The following is a 20,774-nucleotide window of genomic DNA, read 5'->3' on the forward strand; positions in this document are numbered from 1 at the left end:
GGAAGAATAAGTGATGTTCCACAAATAAATCGGAGTCAGTCACCAGACATCGAGGCATGTAAATTTCTTGCGAAAAGGTGTTTTTTTTCCTTGTAGTTTAAGTTGCAGTCAAAAACCATATTTAGATATATTTTTTTAAATTATTCTGATAGCTCATTTACAAAATAATAAATAAATAAGAGAGAAAAGAGGAGAAAAGAAAGTAAATAGCAAAAAAAAGAGGATATTTTTACAAAAAAAGAAGTATTAGCGAAAACTATTTGATGAGACCAAAAAAAAAAAAAAAAAGATTATAAATAGATTTAAAAAAACTATGGGATATATTGCGAATATGGCGGTTGGATATTATAAAATATCACCGCTACTCAAAATCATCATCATAATAATGAAAACATACGCTGATTTTCAAAATTTTCATTTCTTATAACATCGGAAGTAATCTTCATTGCAATCATTACATTTTCTATTGAAATTAAAAATAATGTTTATTATAATTTTAGATATTTGAGCATGACGTTTGTAAATGTATCTGATTAAAGCATATATTATTTTTTTTATTTTATTTGTGACACATCTATAATATCTTTTCCCATTAAGTGGCTCCATACAGGAAAATCTGGGCTAATTCTATACGTTAATTGAAAAAAAAATCTTCAATCTCTAAGTATTCCCATTGTAAGACATTTTAAAACCAAATACACCATTTCTTTTTTCATATAATTAATATATTTCCATTCTACCTTACAGATTCAAGTTGCCTTCGCATTTTCTAGCACCAATACTTGACCAAAGTGATAGAATTCAATAGCAAAATGTTAAAAACATTTAAAAGATTTTCTGGTCCATTCCGAAGGACAAAAAATGTAATTTTTTTTCTACGACAAAATATCTCATCAAGATCTTATTTCATAGTCACAAAATATACCAATCTCAATGATTGCACAGCTTTTCATGTCAAAATATGCTATTTGATTGCCCACGCGAACAACTTTTGATTACTCCATCATTTTGATTACAGTTATAAAAAACATTTATGAAAACGTTTGAATACACGTAGCAAAAAGACCTTCAAAGGCTACCAGAACAGAGGAATTGCCAGGGTTTCTAGAAATCCTCCTTTTTCACATTTAATTCCTAAATGTTCAATTTTAAAATATATTTCTTTATTCATTTCACAACTTCCAAATAAGAAGTTCCAGAATCTGCAAAACAAAGTAATACTAATAATATAAAATAATAATATAATAATAATAATAATAATAGAACGTAAATAGTATTTTTCTTTCTTCTTTTTATATACCTTTGGCACTAACCCTGTACTAGAATATTCTAATTTGAACAAATAAACACGAAAACTACATATCTCTTTCAGTTACATAACTCTTGGCGAAATTCAATTGCGGTTCAGTCTACAGCGTCATCTAGCGTTAGCTTTCTATACAAATTTATTTGAACATCAAAAGGGCGGACTGATGCATTTCATATGACATCAACGCGAAGCAATTTCATTACATTATTTATTTCAAAAGCATCCTATGGAAAAATCTAAAAAAGGTTCTAAAATATTTCTGTAAATTCCTGTAGAAAGAAATCGCTTCAAAAGCAAACTAATTCCTTGTATATGGTTGTACGTACATCACTAAAACTCAAATATTACAGCAGACATTTGGTGGAGTCCTCCGATTGAAAGCAGATTAAAAAAACTTCAACAGAAATCCCGGCAGTTGAGGGGAGGGGGGGGTCATCACTCTTTTAACATGTGATGGAGTCAGGTAATTTGTTCTTAACAAAAAAAAAAAAAAGGACTTGGCATAATTGGCGGTTTCATCCTTTGCATCACAAGTATACAATCACACTACATACATATATCCACAGGGTCCACTGTTTTGTTTTTTCAATTAATGTGAACGATCTATCATACATTGTTTTCTTCACAGCTCACGAAATATTGAATAGTTCACAGCTATGGGTAGATGTCGCTTCGGTTATCAAACACGTGTCATCAAATACGAAGCTAAACTTCATATACCATGAAGTTCAGCTAAGTCATCTCGATTCATGAGAGTAGAGTATATACACACACACACACGTTCCATCATGTTCAGGTGGGGAGGGGAATCCTGTAAACACCAGTATGGTAATGAACAATAATAATTTGCACTACTTTTCTAAAGAATGCACAAACGTTGTTCCCAGGAATCGCCTGGCACTTATTGAATGAAATCAAACGCTGGATTCGAATTGAGAACAGTTTCCGGTGTTCATTGGTACCGTTTCTTCTCTGTCGACCACTTCTTCGTCGTCATGAAAACGAACAGATGTAGCTTTGTAACACACCAGTGCATCCACCAGAAATGCTCCAGCCATTATGGCTGCTGTGAGTCCATGAAACACCATACGAAATTTGTTCGGATCGTAGACTCGGCAAGCTCCAGGCTCACCACAGTTGTCCTCCCAGAAGAGACAAGCCGAATCGACAACTGCACCATAGATGATGGGACAGGGCACGTTACCTGTTGAAGAAACAAACATTAAGAAACTGTTTGGAATTTGTTTTAATTCTTTCTTAATTCCTTTATTCAAAAAAAAAAACAAGCACATCAAGTTTAGTATTTATGGTAGAAAAAAACACTGTCGCTCTCAAGAAATCATAGTAAAGTTTAATAACCGCCCAAAGATTTGAATTCATGAGCATACCAGCAGAAAAACTTCTACAAATAATGGTTTTGCAAATCGCAACATTATTTACAGTCATTGACTTCTTTTTGTAAAATATTCCAATTGGCGCTAACCAGTGTGGCCTTATGTTACATGACACATCTTGCCAACTGATGGTTATGTTGATGGGGTTACAGATTTAACTATCTGTGGTCAGTGTTAAAAGAAAGATTGTGTGCTGTTGATGTATTTTGTGATGTGTGAGAATCAGAGGAACAACGGATGTGCATCAAATGGTGTGTATAAATCTGTTGATCAACAACAGAAAATACACAAAACAATGCAAATAGCATTTAAGGATGACATGAGGATTTTCGAGTGCTGTTATTTTAAACATGGATGGACAGTGGGCAAACTATGGAAACCATCTAAAGCCCTTCACATGCTAGCAATGGAGAATCAAGATGGCACCATTCTTGGATTCTTCATGATTATGCACCAAAACTCAACCGATGCTACAATTCGTGATTAAACACAACACCTGCTCTCCCACAGGTCAACACTCGAACATTCAAAGCAGAGAGAGAGAGAGAGAGAGAAGGCATGCCATTTTAAAAAGAGTACAGTGATGCATAATGTCTTGCCGCGTTTGAAAGGTGGATTAACTCTTGGATTCTGCGAGGATATTTTGATTTTCAGCTTCTATTCTCACAATGTTCTGACAAGATATCGTGCACGTACCAGCCACTGAATTCGAAACTTTTATTTCACTCGTAGGTTTGTGACTTCCAATACCGATTCTCTTCCATTCCCTGGTTACACGAATAGTTCGGCGAGATATGGGTCGGGAACAGCCTTCCTTAAATGCTTCGGTCAATTGCCGCACTCAGAAAGTTCTCTTCGTCCAACAAGCCTTCTCAGAAGATGGCGATCTCGTTTTCCTGACGTCTAAGGACCTCAGTTTAGGCCTCTTAGACAAGCAATGCGGATTATTTTTCCACTGATTAGACACTCGGGATATCTCCCCTTTTGAGAAACCAGTCCGCTCTATTTTCAAAATCGCGGCTCCAACCAGACGGTCACTTACACCAATTCATCGAACTCCGAAAGAATCCTCTGTTTATCCTGATGTCAAAAGTGTTGACTAATTGTCAACACTTTTGACAATTAGTGACCACCATTACTTACATAATTAACAGAACACGTGGTGATGCACGTGACCAAGTATTTTGCATATAACACGCTGCGTCCATGGTGTTTACGTACATGAGTTTTGCTGCCGTTTATATTGGTGTTAGTTTGAGTGTTCATACCGTAAGAGTGGATTGATTATGGAGGATCGACTTGTCAGTTTTGGAATTGTGGTGCGTTTATTACACAATGTGTCTTGAAGATCATGCAATTTTTGAATCAGTGCTCTCACCAAATCAGTTCAGAGTTCTGCAGCAGTGCCGGTAAGACTACAACTGCAAGGTAAGCGTTTTTTTTTAATTTTTTTTTTTTTAAATATCAACTTTAGATAATTCACATTGATAGTCATGGAAAAACAGCTAAATGAGACAATATTTGAGGAGGTATATAGAGAATTTATAAGACTAGATGAACTACTTAACAACAATTGGCCGGGAAAAGTGAAACTTTACGACACGTTTCCCCCGGAAAGTGTCACAGACGTTGTCGCAGAAGATCAGTGAATCGGTGCCTTCTACTCCTTCAGACTTTGTAGGAATGCGTGCACGCAAAAAGCGAAGAACAACAGAAGAACCGCACAATGACAACGAAATGGAACAAGATGCTCAGGGTTCGGACGCCGCTATTTCTCCCAAAGAAAAGGTGCCTCCGATCATCCTTAGAGAAAAGCAGAAATGGGCAGCTTTAAGATCCACAATGTCCAATCTGCACATTGGCTTCATTAAGGCCAAAAACATGGATGAAGGCATAAAGATACAGCCCGCAACAGTGACAGTATAGAAGGTTGACCAAAGAACTGAACCATAGAGACATCCAGTATCATACCTTTGCGCTTAACTCCGAAAAAAACTTAAAAGTAGTCCTTCGTGGTGTCTGTGAAGACATTGACACAGCAGAAATAGCTGCTGACCTAAATTCTCAGGATCTGCCTCCAGCCAAGGTCAGCAGAATGTACAAAGCAGACAAGACTCCCATGCCATTAGTCCTTGTTGAGATTCATAAAATATACAAGGATATCTACAACTTAAAAACAGTCTGTGGTCTCATCGTCACACCGGAACCACTCTGTAAAAGATCATCTTCTGGGCAGTACCACAGGTGGCAGAAGTTTGGCCATGCCCAGAATCTATGCAGAACGGAATATAGATGTTTAAAATGTGGAGACAGGCACCCAACCAATACCTGCACAAAGCCGATGACCACCTCGGCCAAATGTGCCAACTGCGGTGGCCCTCATCCTGCGAACTTCAAAGGATGTACTCAGCACCCAAAGAACAGACGGATGGAGGCAGTCAATCAGCTCTCCTCCTACAGTATAAGAACTCCAGAAGCTCAGGCATCAAAACCGGAGACTCAGCGGCCACACTCGGAAACCTCCAAAAAGAGAGACACCCAAAAGCAAACAAGACGTTATGCCAATGTGACCCGTACAACTAGACCAAATCCAGAACAAAATCAACCAATAGCACCTAAAAACCTAATAGCTGTTATTACACCTCACTAGCAAACATGCTATAAGATTTCAGCCTATCAAACCCTACTGCAACCTCCACTAAAAGATTTCTTCGTGAAACTCAGGTCATCCTCACATCTCTCATAAATGAATAGTAACAAACTCATTCCAGCATCACTTCAGATAGTTGCTTGGAACGCAAATGGCCTTAAAAACAAAATTCTGGAACTCTGAAATTTCACATATAGGTATCAACCAGATGTTATATTAATCAGTGAAACTCATTTAAGATCCCCAGACAATCCTAAAATGAGGGGTTATCACCTATATAAAAATGACAGATTACTCTACAGAGGCGGCGGCACTGCCATCTTCATTAAAAACTACATTAAGCACCACTCTGTGAGCAACCCTTCAACCACTAACCTTGAGATCACTGGCGTGTAAGTAGTCACCAGTCCCACTGGCAAACTGAAAATCTACTCAGCTTACAACCCTCTCCAAAAATCTCTACTTCTCTCTGACCTAAATGCCATCTTATGTGTCAGAGAGCCCACCATTATAGCCGGGGATCTGAATTCCCAGCACCCTGCGTGGAATTGCGCAACCACCAACAAGAATGGTTGCATCCTTTTCAATTACTTAGGATCAAGCAACGCTGTTGTGGCAGGCCCCACCGAACCAACTCATCTCAGTACGTTCGGCACTGCTGCCATCCTGGATATAACTATCCTGCAGGATATCAAACTTCGATACAGCATCATATCTATGGATGAATTATCATCCGTTCACAATCCAATTCTACTAGAGCTGGGAAATCAAGAATACCTGTGTCCTCCTTCTCACGTGAGTGCTGTTGACAGGAAAGACTGTCAACAGCACTCACGGATTATATTGGACCTGTTCCTCACATTCGCACAAAAGAAGAAGTAGAAACTGCAGTTACAAATCTCACACAACAAATTAATTCTGCTATAACGGTAGCTTCCTCCTACAAATCTGCCCGCAAGCCAGATCGTTTACCTGATGACATCATTAACTTGATCACAAAAAAAAACTGAGATGGGAAAAGATTCCGTAACATGCGTGCACCACAAGATAAAACAGCTCTAAACAGGATAAATGGGGCAGTAAGAGATGCACTTAAAACTCATAGAAACCAAGTTTGGGTTATCCTCTATCTCATCTATTGATCACTCTATCTAGGGGATACTGAGAAACATCAGAAATAAAAACAGTTCCCCCCCCCCCCCATAATCAGGACCGGCCTTCTCTATAAAGGGACCAGGGTGCAAGAAACCTTTTGGGGCCCTAAAATATTTTTCGAAGGTAAAAATTAAGGATTCGAAATAAACGTATTGTAAACTTCTTACCTGTAAATGATTTTGGCACAGGAAAACAAAAAAACAAACAAAAAAAAACATTCGAAATATAATACGTTTCCACAAATGTGTGTCGACTGTGCCCACTCGATCTTGGGACCAGGGTGCATTGCACCCACTGCACTCCGAGATGGCAGGCCCTGCCCATAACATTAGTTCACACAGATGTAGATAAGGCAGAGGCCATAGTGAAGAATCTAGAGGAGCAGTGCAACCCTTCATATGACAACTTAGATTTCAATCACTTATATAAAATCAACAGACAGATCAGACACGTATTAAAATTCCCAGATACCAGTGCTGACCATATTGCACCCACATCACCTGTTGAAATATATGATATTATTAAAAAAATAAAAAACAATAAAGCTCCTGGACCAGACGGTATCTCAAATAAGGTGATCAAACTACTGCCCCGTAAAGCTGTAGTGCACTTGACTATAATTATTAATGCCATCTTAAGGTTTCACTATTTTCCTTCCATCTGGAAACAGGCTGATGTAATCCCAACTCATAAACCAGGTAAGAACTCGCACCTCCCCCACAATTATCGTCCAATCAGTCTCATCTCCAATCTGGGTAAGGTTGCAGAGAAGGTCATCCTCTCACGACTCCAAACCTCAGTAAATGACCTAAACATCCTCCCTAAAGAACAGTTTGGTTTTTTCGGCAACACCATAGTACTACCCAGCAAATCCACAGAATTGTGGAATACATCACCACCAGTTACAACTGGCGCCAGTGCACAGGCGCTGTTTTCCTAGACCTATCCAAAGCATTTGAAAAAATCTGGCATTTTGGACTCCTGCACAAACTTATCTCAGCCGGTACTTCACTAAAAATGGTTCATCTAGTCCATTCTTTTCTTCAGAATAGATCAATGCGAGTTAAAATCAGCGGTTCTACATCGTCCCAGCGCCATATTTTTGCAGGAGTGCCGCAGGGTTCTCTACTGACTCCATTGCTGTTATCCGTATACATTTCAGACATCCCGCGCAATCCCATGTCTTCCATCTTGGCCCTGTATGCGGACGATACAGCAATACTAACCAGATATCTCCGACCCCATTTCGTTACCAGAAAGCTTCAAGAAAACCTTCTAAAGTTGGAGGGTTGGTTCTCCAAATGGAGATTGGAAGTCAACCAACAGAAAAGCTCAGCCGTTCTTTTCTCAAAAAGGCCAATGTCCCCTGCAGGAGATGTGTTACTATTCAATACTAAAATTCCCTGGCAAACAGAAACAAATTACCTGGGTGTAATTCTCGATAAAAGGCTATCTTTCGACCAACACATCAAGTCTGCATGCGTAAAGGCATCTAAAGCCATAGCTCAGATCTATCCGCTAATTAATAGAAATAGCAAGCTCAGCTACAGAATCAAATTGCAACTATACCTGATGACAATTCGTCCTATAATCACCTATGTCTCTCCGGCCTGGAGCCACACCTCTAATGCTAACATTATCAAAATACAACGAGTGCAGAACAAGTGCTTGAGAATGATTTTGAACGCCCCATGGTATGTTAGAAACAATTAACTTTATAAAGATACAAATAATCCTTATATTTTCTCTTTCCTACAATCTTTAGCAACTAAGTTCTTCCTAAAGACGTCCATATACCCCAATGATCTAGTGCAGCAAGCTGCAGCATACGTGGCTACGGATATGTTCAAATATAAAAGACCAAAAGCTATATTAGCCTCCTATAGCGATGCATAATCTCCATGCCCATTCAGGGCGAGCAAACTGCTCGTAAATTTTACCCTCACTGTAACCACAACAGATAGCGGGGAATATGAAAAGCATCTTGCTTCACCCCTAAAGCCATAAATGTCAATTGGCAATTGTTTACATACATCTGCATAAAGGTTTCTAATTCAGCCGCCGGTATGTGTGCATGAAGTGAAAATAAAAATAACCGAGTTTTAATATTTTATTAAATTCTTAAAACGTATAAGTACTAAAGAGTTTCGAATCAATGGAGAATAATATTCTATAACCAGCTCGAGTGTTGTTTTTAAAATTGCTTCTACACTACATTGTTATCTAAATAGATACTTGGAACCTTAAGAGATAAGATTGTTCTATTTTATCTCTGCAGAAACCCTCTTTTTGCCTGCGATGACAATGATTTCTATCATTGTTCACCATACGCCAATTAGAATTTTTCTTTCTATTATTTTTTCTTTGCGAAGCACACCTTAGCCTTCTTCGAAGTCATTTTTCAATGTTGATCACATCAAGTTAAGGAATTGTTTCCATAGAAATGTTTTATGCTTACAAGGTGATATGTGAAAATGTTACAATAGTTAATACTACACTCTGATCCATAAACGTGGCAATCTTATTGTAGAAATGAATTTTTTTGTGTGTTCATTTTCGACAAAAATTTTTCGTTTGCATAACTCACGTAAATAAATGCGTTATTTTCATCACTTACGCACAGTATTATACATGGCTGCTTAAACACGCTATTAAACCATTATATGCATGTACAAGGGAAAATAAAAGGCAATGAATGATTCGCTATACGGCGAAATTCATTATATGATAGTGATGAGGAACGTATGGACAGGGGTATGCCAGTAATTGCTGCGTCTTTCGAACTGTAGCAGCACAACGTCTACTTATGATCTATCTGCAGTGCACTAAAACTCTCTCGGGTTCTACGCGCAGGCGCAGGAGATATCCTCTTTTCTATTCGTATTAAAACTATGACAATGTAAAATGGTTTACAAATAAAATAATTCTACTTTTTTTTTCCTCTATAAAAATGTTTATTTTAAAAAAATAAATGTTAATTTTCCTAAGATCAATAAATATAATGAGAAAGAAGAAATTTTAAGATTATTCAGCACAAACACCTTTTATTTTCTATTATATCTTCAAAAAACATTGAATACATGAAATGGCATCTACGTTCCTTAGATAGAATGGAAGCTTACCAAACAATCCTATTGCGAATGATATCAAGCCCAAAGCCATGGCCTTGTCTTGAGGATCGACACATCTAGATTTAGAGTAAAGAAAAATATGCATTGCAAGAGAGTCACAAACAAAAGATATTATTGTATTATACAATTATTTACATGTTATGCTGTTTTGCTTATTATTTTTTTCACTTTTACGGTATGTTTGGTTGTCCTTCTGTCTATACTTACACAAGTTATTTCAGGAATGCACTAGATGGATGTTACTCAAATTTAGTATTCTTTTAATTTTAATTTAAAAATTTATAATTTATTTGTTTATTTATTAAAATTAATTTTAATTCAAAACATGTCGAATAATTTTAATTTTGATTTCATTTGGACTAGACAAATGAGTCAAAAATTATAGCATATTTATGACACATCGACCGGTTTTCAGTGTATGTACTCCATGCAAAACAACACAAATATGTCTAGAGTAATCCAAAAACAGGTCGGTGTGTCATAAACACATCGTAACTTTTTGACGCGTATCATTTTGAAATCAAAGTGTACAACCAGGGGCGAATGCTGGTCTTGAAATTCACGCTTGCTCTTGTTATCATTCAGGGAGTGAGAGGTGTGACTGAAGTCTGATTAGCGGAATAACGAATTTCTGACCATTTAAAACTATATATTTAGAAATGTATGTACATTTAATCATACAAATACAACATTTATTTTACAAATGATATTCTATCTTTTTCAATTTAGCTACTTGAATACAAATTCTACCATACGGTTCTTCTTTATGAAGAGTGGTCAATAACATCGTCATAAAAAGTTGGTTGTAACTTAATTTTCCCAAGCAACACGTACACTTGTAAAGGCTGGCTGAAGCTCACTGGCTAGAGCTACGTTGACTGCGTATGGCCTGTGTTTAAGCAACAGAGTGAGACGACGTGAAATGGCGATGCGCGTGCATGAAATCACAGTGCTGCTGCGAGGACCTGGAAGCTCCTACAACCGAGCGAGCCAAGGTAGCTTTGACTAGACGAGCAAACATCGGCCTTCGATACACAACGCAAAGCTCAATTATTGCCGCGCAAGCTTAAGAAGTCTTCAGTCTACAAAAATAAAAGCCTAAATAGAATGCTTATAAATGCATGCGTTTATTAACAAATAAATATTATTTCTTTCTCAATTAATGAGCTTCAGCAGCAAGCATAGCAACGCCACTTGTACAACCAAAAAATTCGTGTGAATGATTTCAAACTGAAACGTATGTAAACGATCGAAGGAACACGTAAATATAGGTGGATTATTTTAATGGCAACTTTAAGAAAAACAAAATTATGTGAAGTACACACGCTAAGAATAGTTCTAATGAATACACACGTGTCTGTCTGGAATAATTTTTATGTGGTTTACACGACGAAAGGTTTATGAAAAATCTAAAGTACATTTTTATCATAGATGGGGTTAGGATTTTTTAAAAAAATATTTTTATTCATTTTATATTTTTAAAAAATATAAAAAAATGAACTATAATGTAATGATTGTAGACAATTACAATATGCAAGTAATTGAGACAATCTAATTTAAGGACGGGAACAAAGAAAGAAACTTAAAAAAAAACTGTAATGAAGAAAGTCGAGGTTTATGGAAAATAAAACATGCTACAGCCAAAGGGGGGGGGGGGTTAAAGAGATCTCTTGGAAACCGCGAGATCTTATTTATTTCATCTCCTACACAAGCACACACATGTTAACAATACTAATCACAAATTAATCAAACGTACGTCGTATAGCTGAAAGCTAAATCTTTGCCATATTTACGATGTGTGTGCTTGTCATTTGCAATTGTTTTCGTATTCCAATGCTTTTTGAACAATGACAAAAAAAAAAAAAAGTAGTGGTAGCTCTTTCTAGAAAATAAATGATTTCTTTCAAAAGTTCTCTCTCTTCAAGAAATCAGAGAAAAAACAATATCGAATAATATTGTAAATTTTAGTTACAAAACATAAAAAACAGTGCTTTTTAATTATAATAGAAATTAAAATATAAAATAAATGTTAATTAAAAATTGAAGTATCCTATATTAATGAATTAATTTCACAACAACCTTACAAAAAAAAGTAATTTGAACCCGCCATTGCTTTAGAAACGTGGTACATGTAATTAATTGTAATTACATGTAATTAGATTGAGTTTTTCCTCCTCAAATGGAGGAAACACTCAATCTAGTTGTCTCTACTCTAATCCTTCTGATGAAGGAGAAATCCACGCTCGTAAGAAGAGAAAAACTCTTGCTGCTGAGCCAACAAATGATGTTGGTATGGACGAGGATGTTCCCATTTCAGATCCCTCTGCCTCCCCCAATGAAAAGGTGCCAATAGTTCTAAGTGTTCTCCACTTCTGCTTTTCCCTTAGGAAAAGCAGAAATGGAGAACACTTAGAACTATCATGGCTAACTTACAAATAAGTTATAGATCTGCTAAAAATGTAGACGAAGGCATAAAAATTCAGCCCACCACGGTGGCTGATTATAGAAATCTTACAAAGGAACTGGACGCAAGAGGAAATCAATATCACACATTTTCACTTGCCTTCAAAAAAAATCTGAAAGTGGTCCTACGAGGCGTCTCCGAGGATATTGACACGGATGAAATAGTTACTGACCTTAACTTACAGGATGTACCTCCCATAAAGGTCACTAGAATGTTTAGATCAAATAAGACACCTATGCCTTTAGTCATAGTAGAAATTCATAACATTCACAAAGACATCTATAATCTAAAATCAAACTGTGGACTCAAAATAACCCCAGAACCGTTGAGAAAGAAAACATCTTCTGGGCAGTGCCACAGATGCCAAAAATTTGGCCATGCCCAGAAGCTATGCAAAGCTCAGTTCAGATGCCTAAAATGTGGCGAGAATCACCCCACAAACACCTGCGACAAGCCAAAATCCCCCCCCCCCGGGCTAAGTGCGCTAATTGTGGGGATCCTTACCCTGCTAATTATAGAGGGTGTATACATCACCCCAAAAACAGATGGAATGATCCAAATCATCAATCTACCTCGTCATCTAGTGCGAGAGTTCCTGAAGCTCAGGCTCCTCAGTCCTCCAAGAGTGAGATCACGACAACAGGTGCTGGCCCATCATTAACTGAGCGCCTTAAGAAAATGAATCTTCAACATCAAGCGAGAAGATACGCTGATGTGGTCCGCTCCAAACAGATAGTACAAACCCAGAACCTGAATAATCCACATTCGAATCTATCAGCTATTATCACCTCGTCTCTTGCAAACATGCTGCAGAATTTCAGCAACTCAAATCCATCACTAAGTGTTACAAAAAGATTCTTACAGCAAACCCAATCCACATTATCTGCACTCTCTGATGCATAGGAAAAAAATCGCCCCAAATTCCCTAAGGATTATTGCTTGGAATACCAACGGTATCAAAAATAACCTGTTAGAAATCCAGGAATTCAATAATAGATACAACCCAGATATATTTCTAATCACTGAAACTCACCTGAGGCCTGCTGACATCCTAAACATCAGAGGGTACCAGATTTACAGAAACGACAGACTTGGGTATACAGGTGGAGATATGGAGATACAGCCACCCTTATCAAAAACTATATCAGTCATCATTCAATAACCAACCCTACAACCACTAACCTCGAAATCACAGGAATTAATGTCCTCACAAACTCAATTGGAAACCTAAAAATTTTTTCTGCTTACAACCTTCCATTAAAGACATTATTAACCTCAGATCTGGATGCCATCCTTGGAGTAAAAGGACCGGTCGTCATCGCTGGAGACTTCAATGCAAAACATCTTGCTTGGAACAGTAAAACTACCAATAAAAATGGTCCCATTCTTTCTAGCTACACAGGATCAAACTATGCTGTTGTGGCTGGACCTATCGAACCAACTCATTTCAGTACGTCTGGCACTGCTGACATCCTGAATATAGCTATCCTGCAAGACATTAAAGTACAGTACAGCCTTATCTCACTAAACTAGCTGTCGTCAGATCACAACCCAATTCTACTGCAATTGGGAGAACATAAATGCCTGTCTCCTCCCTCTCATTCAGGCATATCGTGGGAGAGATTGTCTAAAACACTTAGGGATCAAACAGGACCCGTCCCTCACATATGCACACCAGAAGATGTGGAATCTGCAGTGACAAGCCTCACCCAACAGATTAAGTCCGCTAGAATGGTTGCAACCTTCCAGAAACCTGTTCCCAAGCCTGATCGTTTGCCTGAGGCCATTATGGACCTGTTCAGAGAGAGAAGAGCAGAGCTAGGAAGAGATTTCATAACACTTGCGCGCCTCAGGACAAGAAAGTGCTTAACAGATCGAATGGAGCAGTAAGAGATGCACTTAAAACTCACAGAAACCAAGTTTGGAATAAAAGGTTAGCCTCTATCTCACCTATTGATCACTCTATCTGGGGGTTACTGAGAAACATCAAAGATAAAAACAGATCCGCCCCCCCATAATCTCAAATCAGGGCCTAGTCCACACAGATGCAGATAAGGCAGATGCCATACTAAAGAATCTTGAGGAGCAGTGCAAACCTTCTTATAACAACTTAAATTTCAATCACTTGTACAAAATCCACAGACAGGTCAGGCATGCATTAAATCTCCCAGATACCAGTGCTGACCATATTGCACCCACATTATCTGTTGGATAATGTGATATTATTAAAAAACTTAAGAACAATAAAGCTCCTGGACCAGACGGCATCTCAAACAGGCGATCAAGCGGCTGCCTCAAATAGCTGTAGTGCACTTGACCAGTATAATAAATGCAATCTTAAGCCTTCACTCTTTTCCTTCCACGTGGAAACTGGCTGATGTAATTCCTATACATAAGCCAGGCAAAAACCCAGACTTACCGCAAAATTATCGTCCAATCAGTCTCATTTCCAATCTGATTAATGTTGCGGAGAAAGTCATCCTCTCACGACTCCAAGCCTCAGTAAATGACCTAAACATCCTCCCTAAAGAACAGTTTGGTTTTCGGCAACGCCATAGTACTACCCAGCAAATCCACAGAATTGTCGAATACATCACCACCAGTTACAACTAGCGCCAATGTACAGGAGCTGTTTTCCTACACCTATCCAAAGCATTTGAAAAATCTGGCATTTTGGACTCCTGCACAAACTTATCTCAGCCGTTACCTCACTAAAAATGGCTCATCTAATCCATTAATTTCTTCACAATAGATCAATGCAAGTTAAAATCAACGGTTCTACATCGCCATATCTTTGCTGGAGTGCGGCAGGGATCTGTACTGGCTCCACTGCTGTTTTCTGTATACATGTCAGACATCCCACACCATCCGTTGACTTCCATTTTGGCTCTGTATGCGGACGATACCACTAACCAGATCTCTCAGACCGCATTTCATTACCAGAAATCTTCAAGAAAAACTTGGAGGGTTGGTTCAACCCTCCAAGTTTTTTTTGAAGATTTCAGCCGTTTTTCTTGAAAAGCTAACCAGATCTCTCAGACCCCATTTCATTACCAGAAAGCTTCAAGAAAACCTTCTAAAGCTGGAGGGTTGGTTCTCCAAGTGGAGATTGGAAGTCAACCCACCGGAAAAGCTCAGCCGTTCTTTTCTCAAAAAGGCCAATGTCCCCTGCAGGAGATGTGTTACTATTCAATACTAAAATTCCCTGGCAGACAGAAACAAATTACCTGGGTGTAATTCTCGACAAAAAAGCTATCTTTCAACCAACCCATGAAGTCTGCGTGCGTAAAGGCATCTAAAGCCATAGCTCAGATCTATCCGCTAATTAATAGAAATAGCAAGCTCAGCAACAGAATCAAATTGCAACTATACCTGATGATGATTCGTCCTATAATCATCTATGCCTCTTCAGCCTGGACTCACACCTCTAATACAAACGTTATCAAAATACAGCGAGTGTAGAGCAAGTGCTTGAGAATGATTCTGAACGCCCCGTGGTATGTTAGAAACAATCAACTCCATAGAGACACAAATATTCCCTATATTTTCTCTTTTCTACAATCCTTAGCATCCAAGTTTTTCCTTAAGACGTCCACACATCCCAACGATTTGGTTCAGCAAGCTGCAGCATACGAGACAACGGACATATTCAAATATAAAAGACCAGAAGCTATATTAGCCTCCTATAGCGATGCATAATCTCCATGCCCATTCAGGGCGAGCAAACTGCTCATAAATTTTACCCCCACTGTAACCACGACAGATAGCGGGGAATATGAAAAGCATCTTGCTTCACCCCTAAAGACATACATGTCAATTGTCAATAAGGCAGGTGATGAACCATTGATTTTGAGATGTCTGACATGCAATTCTAATTTTGATAGTTGATATAAAATGTGATTCAAGGTATTTTGACTAGTAAATTTATAGTAGTAAATAGTTTTACTACTATAATCAATCGGTTTATTTTTAAAGAGGTCCAAAGAATCAGCTAAGTAGGTAAGTCAACAAATTCAAAACAAGGGCGATACGGTAGGCCTACTGCCATTAGTATCGCCATTGTTTCAGTGCTTCATTTACTTTATTAGAAACTGTCTATTATTACTATTGTGGAAAGGGAAAGTCATGTCCTGCTCTACAGAACAAGACTTGGGTCTAACCATGGATGCACCGTACGAAGAACTTAATTTTAAACAACTTCTGGCAATATATGAACACGTAGGAAATCTGCTTCATACAAAATGGTAAGGAAAGGTTGTAGTTCATTAAATAAAAGAAGTTGATGCAGATGACTCTCAACTCTTAGAACTTCTTCAAGACATCGCTAGCGAAATAGCAACAACTGCTGAGGATAATCCCCTTACTACCCACACCGATTATCAGGAAGTTCAGGCTCCCAAAAAACGCAAAACTGCGGCCGCGGAACCACCAAATGCGGATGAAATGAAAGAGGATGGCTCTGTCCCGGACTCTCCTACCTCCTCAAGGGAAAAGATACCCCCAATTATTCTGCGTGAAAAGAATAAATGGATGTTCCTAAAGACTACGATGTACAACTTACATATCTCATACAGCCTGCTATAGAACTATTAAGAAAAAGGGCTTCAACAGGGCAATGCCATAGATGTCAGAAGTTTGGTCACGCCCAGAAAAAATGTAAGGCTGAATTTAAATGCTTAAAATGTGGGGTCAGCCACCCAACAAATACATGCTCTAAGTCAAGAATCCACCCCGGCTAAATGTGCCAACTGTAGTAGTCCTCACACTGCCAACTACAGAGGATGCACGCACAATCCAAGAAATAGAAAATCAGAAGCAGAAACATTTTCTTCCTCACCTATGTCAGAGACTACTTCACAGTTTCCTGTAGTTCAATATGAAAGGTCAGACGCCCTTCAGAAGAAGTCAGTGGTTCCCAAAAGAGTAACTCCGCATCAACAATCTAGGATATATGCGGATGTAACTCGTCCTAAACAGTCATCCCGTGAACAGACAACACCACGCACAAATCTGGCAGCTATCATTACCTCTTCTCTCGCAAATATGCTGTTGGATTTTTAGCAGATCCAACCGTTCACAAAATTCTACCAAAAGCTTCCTAAAGGATACCCAAACCATCATCTCAGCACTCACTAATGAACAGTAATAAACTAAAACCAGAATCTCTAGAGATCATTGCGTGGAACGTGAACGGCCTGCGGAGTAAGATATTAGAATTTCAAAATTTCGTCCAAATGCATCAGCCAGATGTCCTTGTACTAAATGAGACGCACCTAAGACCTTCAGACAACCCCAAAATTTGTGGATACCAACTGTACAGAGCTGACAGATTATCCCACAGAGGAGGAGGCACGGCAATTTTCATTAAAAATTTCATTGTCATCACTCCATAAACATCCCTCCTACCACCAACCTCGAGGTCACTGGCATTGAGATTCTCACGAGTTCAGTGGGCAAATTAAAATTTTTTGCAGCATATCATCCTCCACAAAAATCATTACTCTCCTCGGATTTGAACGCCTTATTCGATACCAGAGAGCCTATTCATTGTGGCAAGTGATTTAAATACCAAGCATTCAACCTGAAATAGCCGTTCCACCAACAAAAATGGACAGATACTACAAAATTATGCTGTTTTCAACAACCTTCTTGTAATAGGTCCCGCTGATTCCGCCCATCACAACACTTATGGTCGGGCTGATGTGCTGGATATAGCAATATTGCAGCACACGAGAATCCAATACAATTTAATGACGATCAACGACCTCTCATCAGACCATAACCCAATACGATTAAAATTGGGAAACCTTGAAAAATTATCTCCCCCCCCTCACTCATTCATTCCTTGGGAAAGGCTCTCCAAGGTACTTCCAAAATATATTGGTCCTGTTCCCATCATTAAATCAAAAGAGGAAATTGAAACAGCTGTTAAAAACTTAACAGAACAGATTAAAGCAGCCTGTGCAGCAGTTACTACCCCTGCAACTACCTGCAAGTCCATCCACTTGCCAGAAGATATTATGAATCTGATTAGAGAAAAAAATAAGGCAAGAAAAAGATATCACAACACCAGGGCGCCGCAAGACAAACGAATCTTGAACAGGTTCAACTCTGCAGTGAGAGATGCCCTTGCAGCCCATAGAACTCAACTCTGGGAAGAAACTAACCTCCATCTCCACTGACAACCACTCCATATGGAATCTCATCTGAAAGATTAAAAACAGAAATAAACCACTTCCCCCCCCTCCAAAAAGATTCAGGTCTCATCCACACAGATGCTGATAAAGCTGAAGCAATAGCAAATCATCTTGAAAAATAATGTAAACCTGCATACGATCACCTCGATTTTAACCATATATACAACATCCACCGTAATGTCAGATATTCACTCAATTCTGCTCTTACATATTCCACTCAAATTGCACCCATCTCACCTGCTGAAATATATGCTATTATTAAAAAGTTCAAGAACAAAAAGGCTCCTGCACCCGATGGTATCTCTAACAAAGTAATAAAGCTTCTACCACGTAGAGCTATTGCCCATCTGACAAATATAATTAACTCCATCCTTCACTACAAATATTTCCCTTCCTACTGGAAACTGGCGGACATAATACCGATCCATAAACCTGGAAAAGATCCCAGATTGCCTCAAAATTACAGACCAATCAACCTCATCTCAAATCTCGGCAAAATTGCCGAGAAGGTAATTCTTACCAGACTTCAAGATTCAATACTCCGATTAAATATCCTACCTGAGGAACAGTTTGGCTTCCGACAGTTGCATAGCACCACGCAGCAAATACACAGATTGGTGGAACACATCATCACGGGTTTTAACTGGCGTCACTGCACTGGGGCTGTTTTCCTTGACTTAGCCAGTACATTTGATAATGTTTGGCATTTTGGTTTGCTATACAAACTGATATCATCAGGTGTACCAGTCGGAATCATTCATCTTATAAAGGCATACCTCTACGACAGGCGCATGCAAGTCAGGATATATGGGGTAGTCTCGACACAAAAACGCATCTTGGCTGGAGTTCCACAAGGTTCCTTACTAGCACCAATCCTATTCTCCTTATACTTGTATGCTATACCACACAACCCATTATCTTTAATTAAAGCCCTTTACGCTGATGATACAGCGATATTAGTCAGATCTTTAAAGCCTCACCTAGCCATCAAGAAACTGCAAAAAAACCTACTGCTAACCGAACAATACTTTTCCAAATGGCGACTCCAAGTGAATCCCCTGAAGAGTGTAACCGTCCTATTCTCTAGAAGATCACTACTTCCTAAAGAAGATATTCTCCTTTTCTACACTAAAATTCCGTGGAAAAATTACATCAAATATCTTGGTGTAATACTGGACAGAAAACTGACTTTCAGCACCCATATCAAGACTCTCTGTGCAAACACATCAAAAAACCATAGCCCAGCTCTATCCGCTAATTAATAGAAATAGTAAGCTGAGCACCAGAATCAAATTTCTCATATACAAACTGATGGTTCGTCCAATACTCACCTACACTTCACTGGCCTGAAGTCATACTGCTAATACTAATATTCTTAAGTTACAACGTGTGAAAAATAAATGTCTCAGAATGATCCTGGGCGCCCCATGGTTCATCCGAACTGCCCAGCTGCACCAGGACACGGAGGTCCCCTATATTTTTACTTTCATGCAGACTATAGCAATCAAATTCTTCTCAAAAGCATCTGTGCACCCTAATAAACTGATCCAACTGGCTGCAGATTATGACGCAATGGATTATTTCAAACATAAAAGACCTAAAGCCATCCTAAACTTCAACACTGAGGACTAATCTCCTAGCCCACTCAGGGCGAGCAATTTGCTCATAAACTTTCTCCACGCACAGTTTCTCTCAAGATAGCTGGGAATATGAAAAGCTTTTGCTTCACCCCCTTAGGTCAGTAATGTTGATAGTTGATAGTATAAGGCAGGTAGGACTTGATTAATAATACTCTTGGAGGGTAATGGATGGCAATGCTGTAGCCAATGATGATTAACTCAGGCTCGGCTGTTGCTGTTACCCACTGGGGCGCAGAGATTCGAGAGTTTGAGTTCGCTCTCTTAAGGGAGCAATTTGAGACTCCGGGGAAAGTGTTCTCCAGCACGGCCCGGTGAGGAGCTTTATCGGTGAATGCTTTTCTTCTGAATTTGAGCGGTTCTGCTCGGTGGTGGTGGTAGGTGGAAGACCATCACTGAGTGGAGCCACGGCTGAGATGGACGGTCTTTCGCCGACGATGAGTGGCCTAGGGATCGTTCGAATTTTTAGAGAAGGCTTTACCTTTAAATATGGCAATGCTTTAGTCGGCGAAGTTCTAACTGAGGCTCGGCTATTGTTGTTACCCTCCTGCCATGATCAGAGCTTTAATCGCTCAATAACAACTTATTCCTACACTGTCCTCTACAGATAACGGGGAAGATAAAAAGCATTCTTGCTTCGCTCCTTTAAGCCAGTCCTTATAAGGATAAGAACAAGGCAATAGAACTACAAGAATTCGCTGCAGAAATACAAGTAGACATCATCATAGTAAATGAAACACACCTACGTCCATCTGACAAGACAAGAATCTACAACTACACCATGTACCGCACAGACAGAACCTATATAACAGGAGGAGGAACTGCCATTTTTCATTA

The 20,774-nt window shown here is 38.8% G+C and overlaps 1 protein-coding gene across 1 annotated transcript in view; it reads right to left on the reverse strand.

Annotated features, from left to right (window-relative positions):
• Positions 1–690: 690 nt before the first annotated feature.
• LOC150106886 (solute carrier organic anion transporter family member 74D-like) overlaps positions 691–20,774 on the reverse strand; it is a 229,918-nt gene continuing 209,834 nt past the window's right edge. Inside the window, exons 11-12 of the mRNA XM_090393366.1 lie at positions 9,631–9,695; positions 691–2,513 (exon numbers count right to left, since the gene is read on the reverse strand). Coding sequence (XP_090249492.1) covers positions 2,224–2,513; positions 9,631–9,695 — 355 coding nt within the window. The 3' untranslated portion in view covers positions 691–2,223. The remainder of the gene's footprint in view (positions 2,514–9,630; positions 9,696–20,774) is intronic.

This window comes from Typopeltis vanoorti, chromosome 5, assembly GCF_054136105.1.
Source record: "Typopeltis vanoorti isolate ZY-2024b chromosome 5, IOZ_Tvanoo_1.0, whole genome shotgun sequence".
NCBI lineage: Eukaryota > Metazoa > Arthropoda > Arachnida > Uropygi > Thelyphonidae > Typopeltis > Typopeltis vanoorti.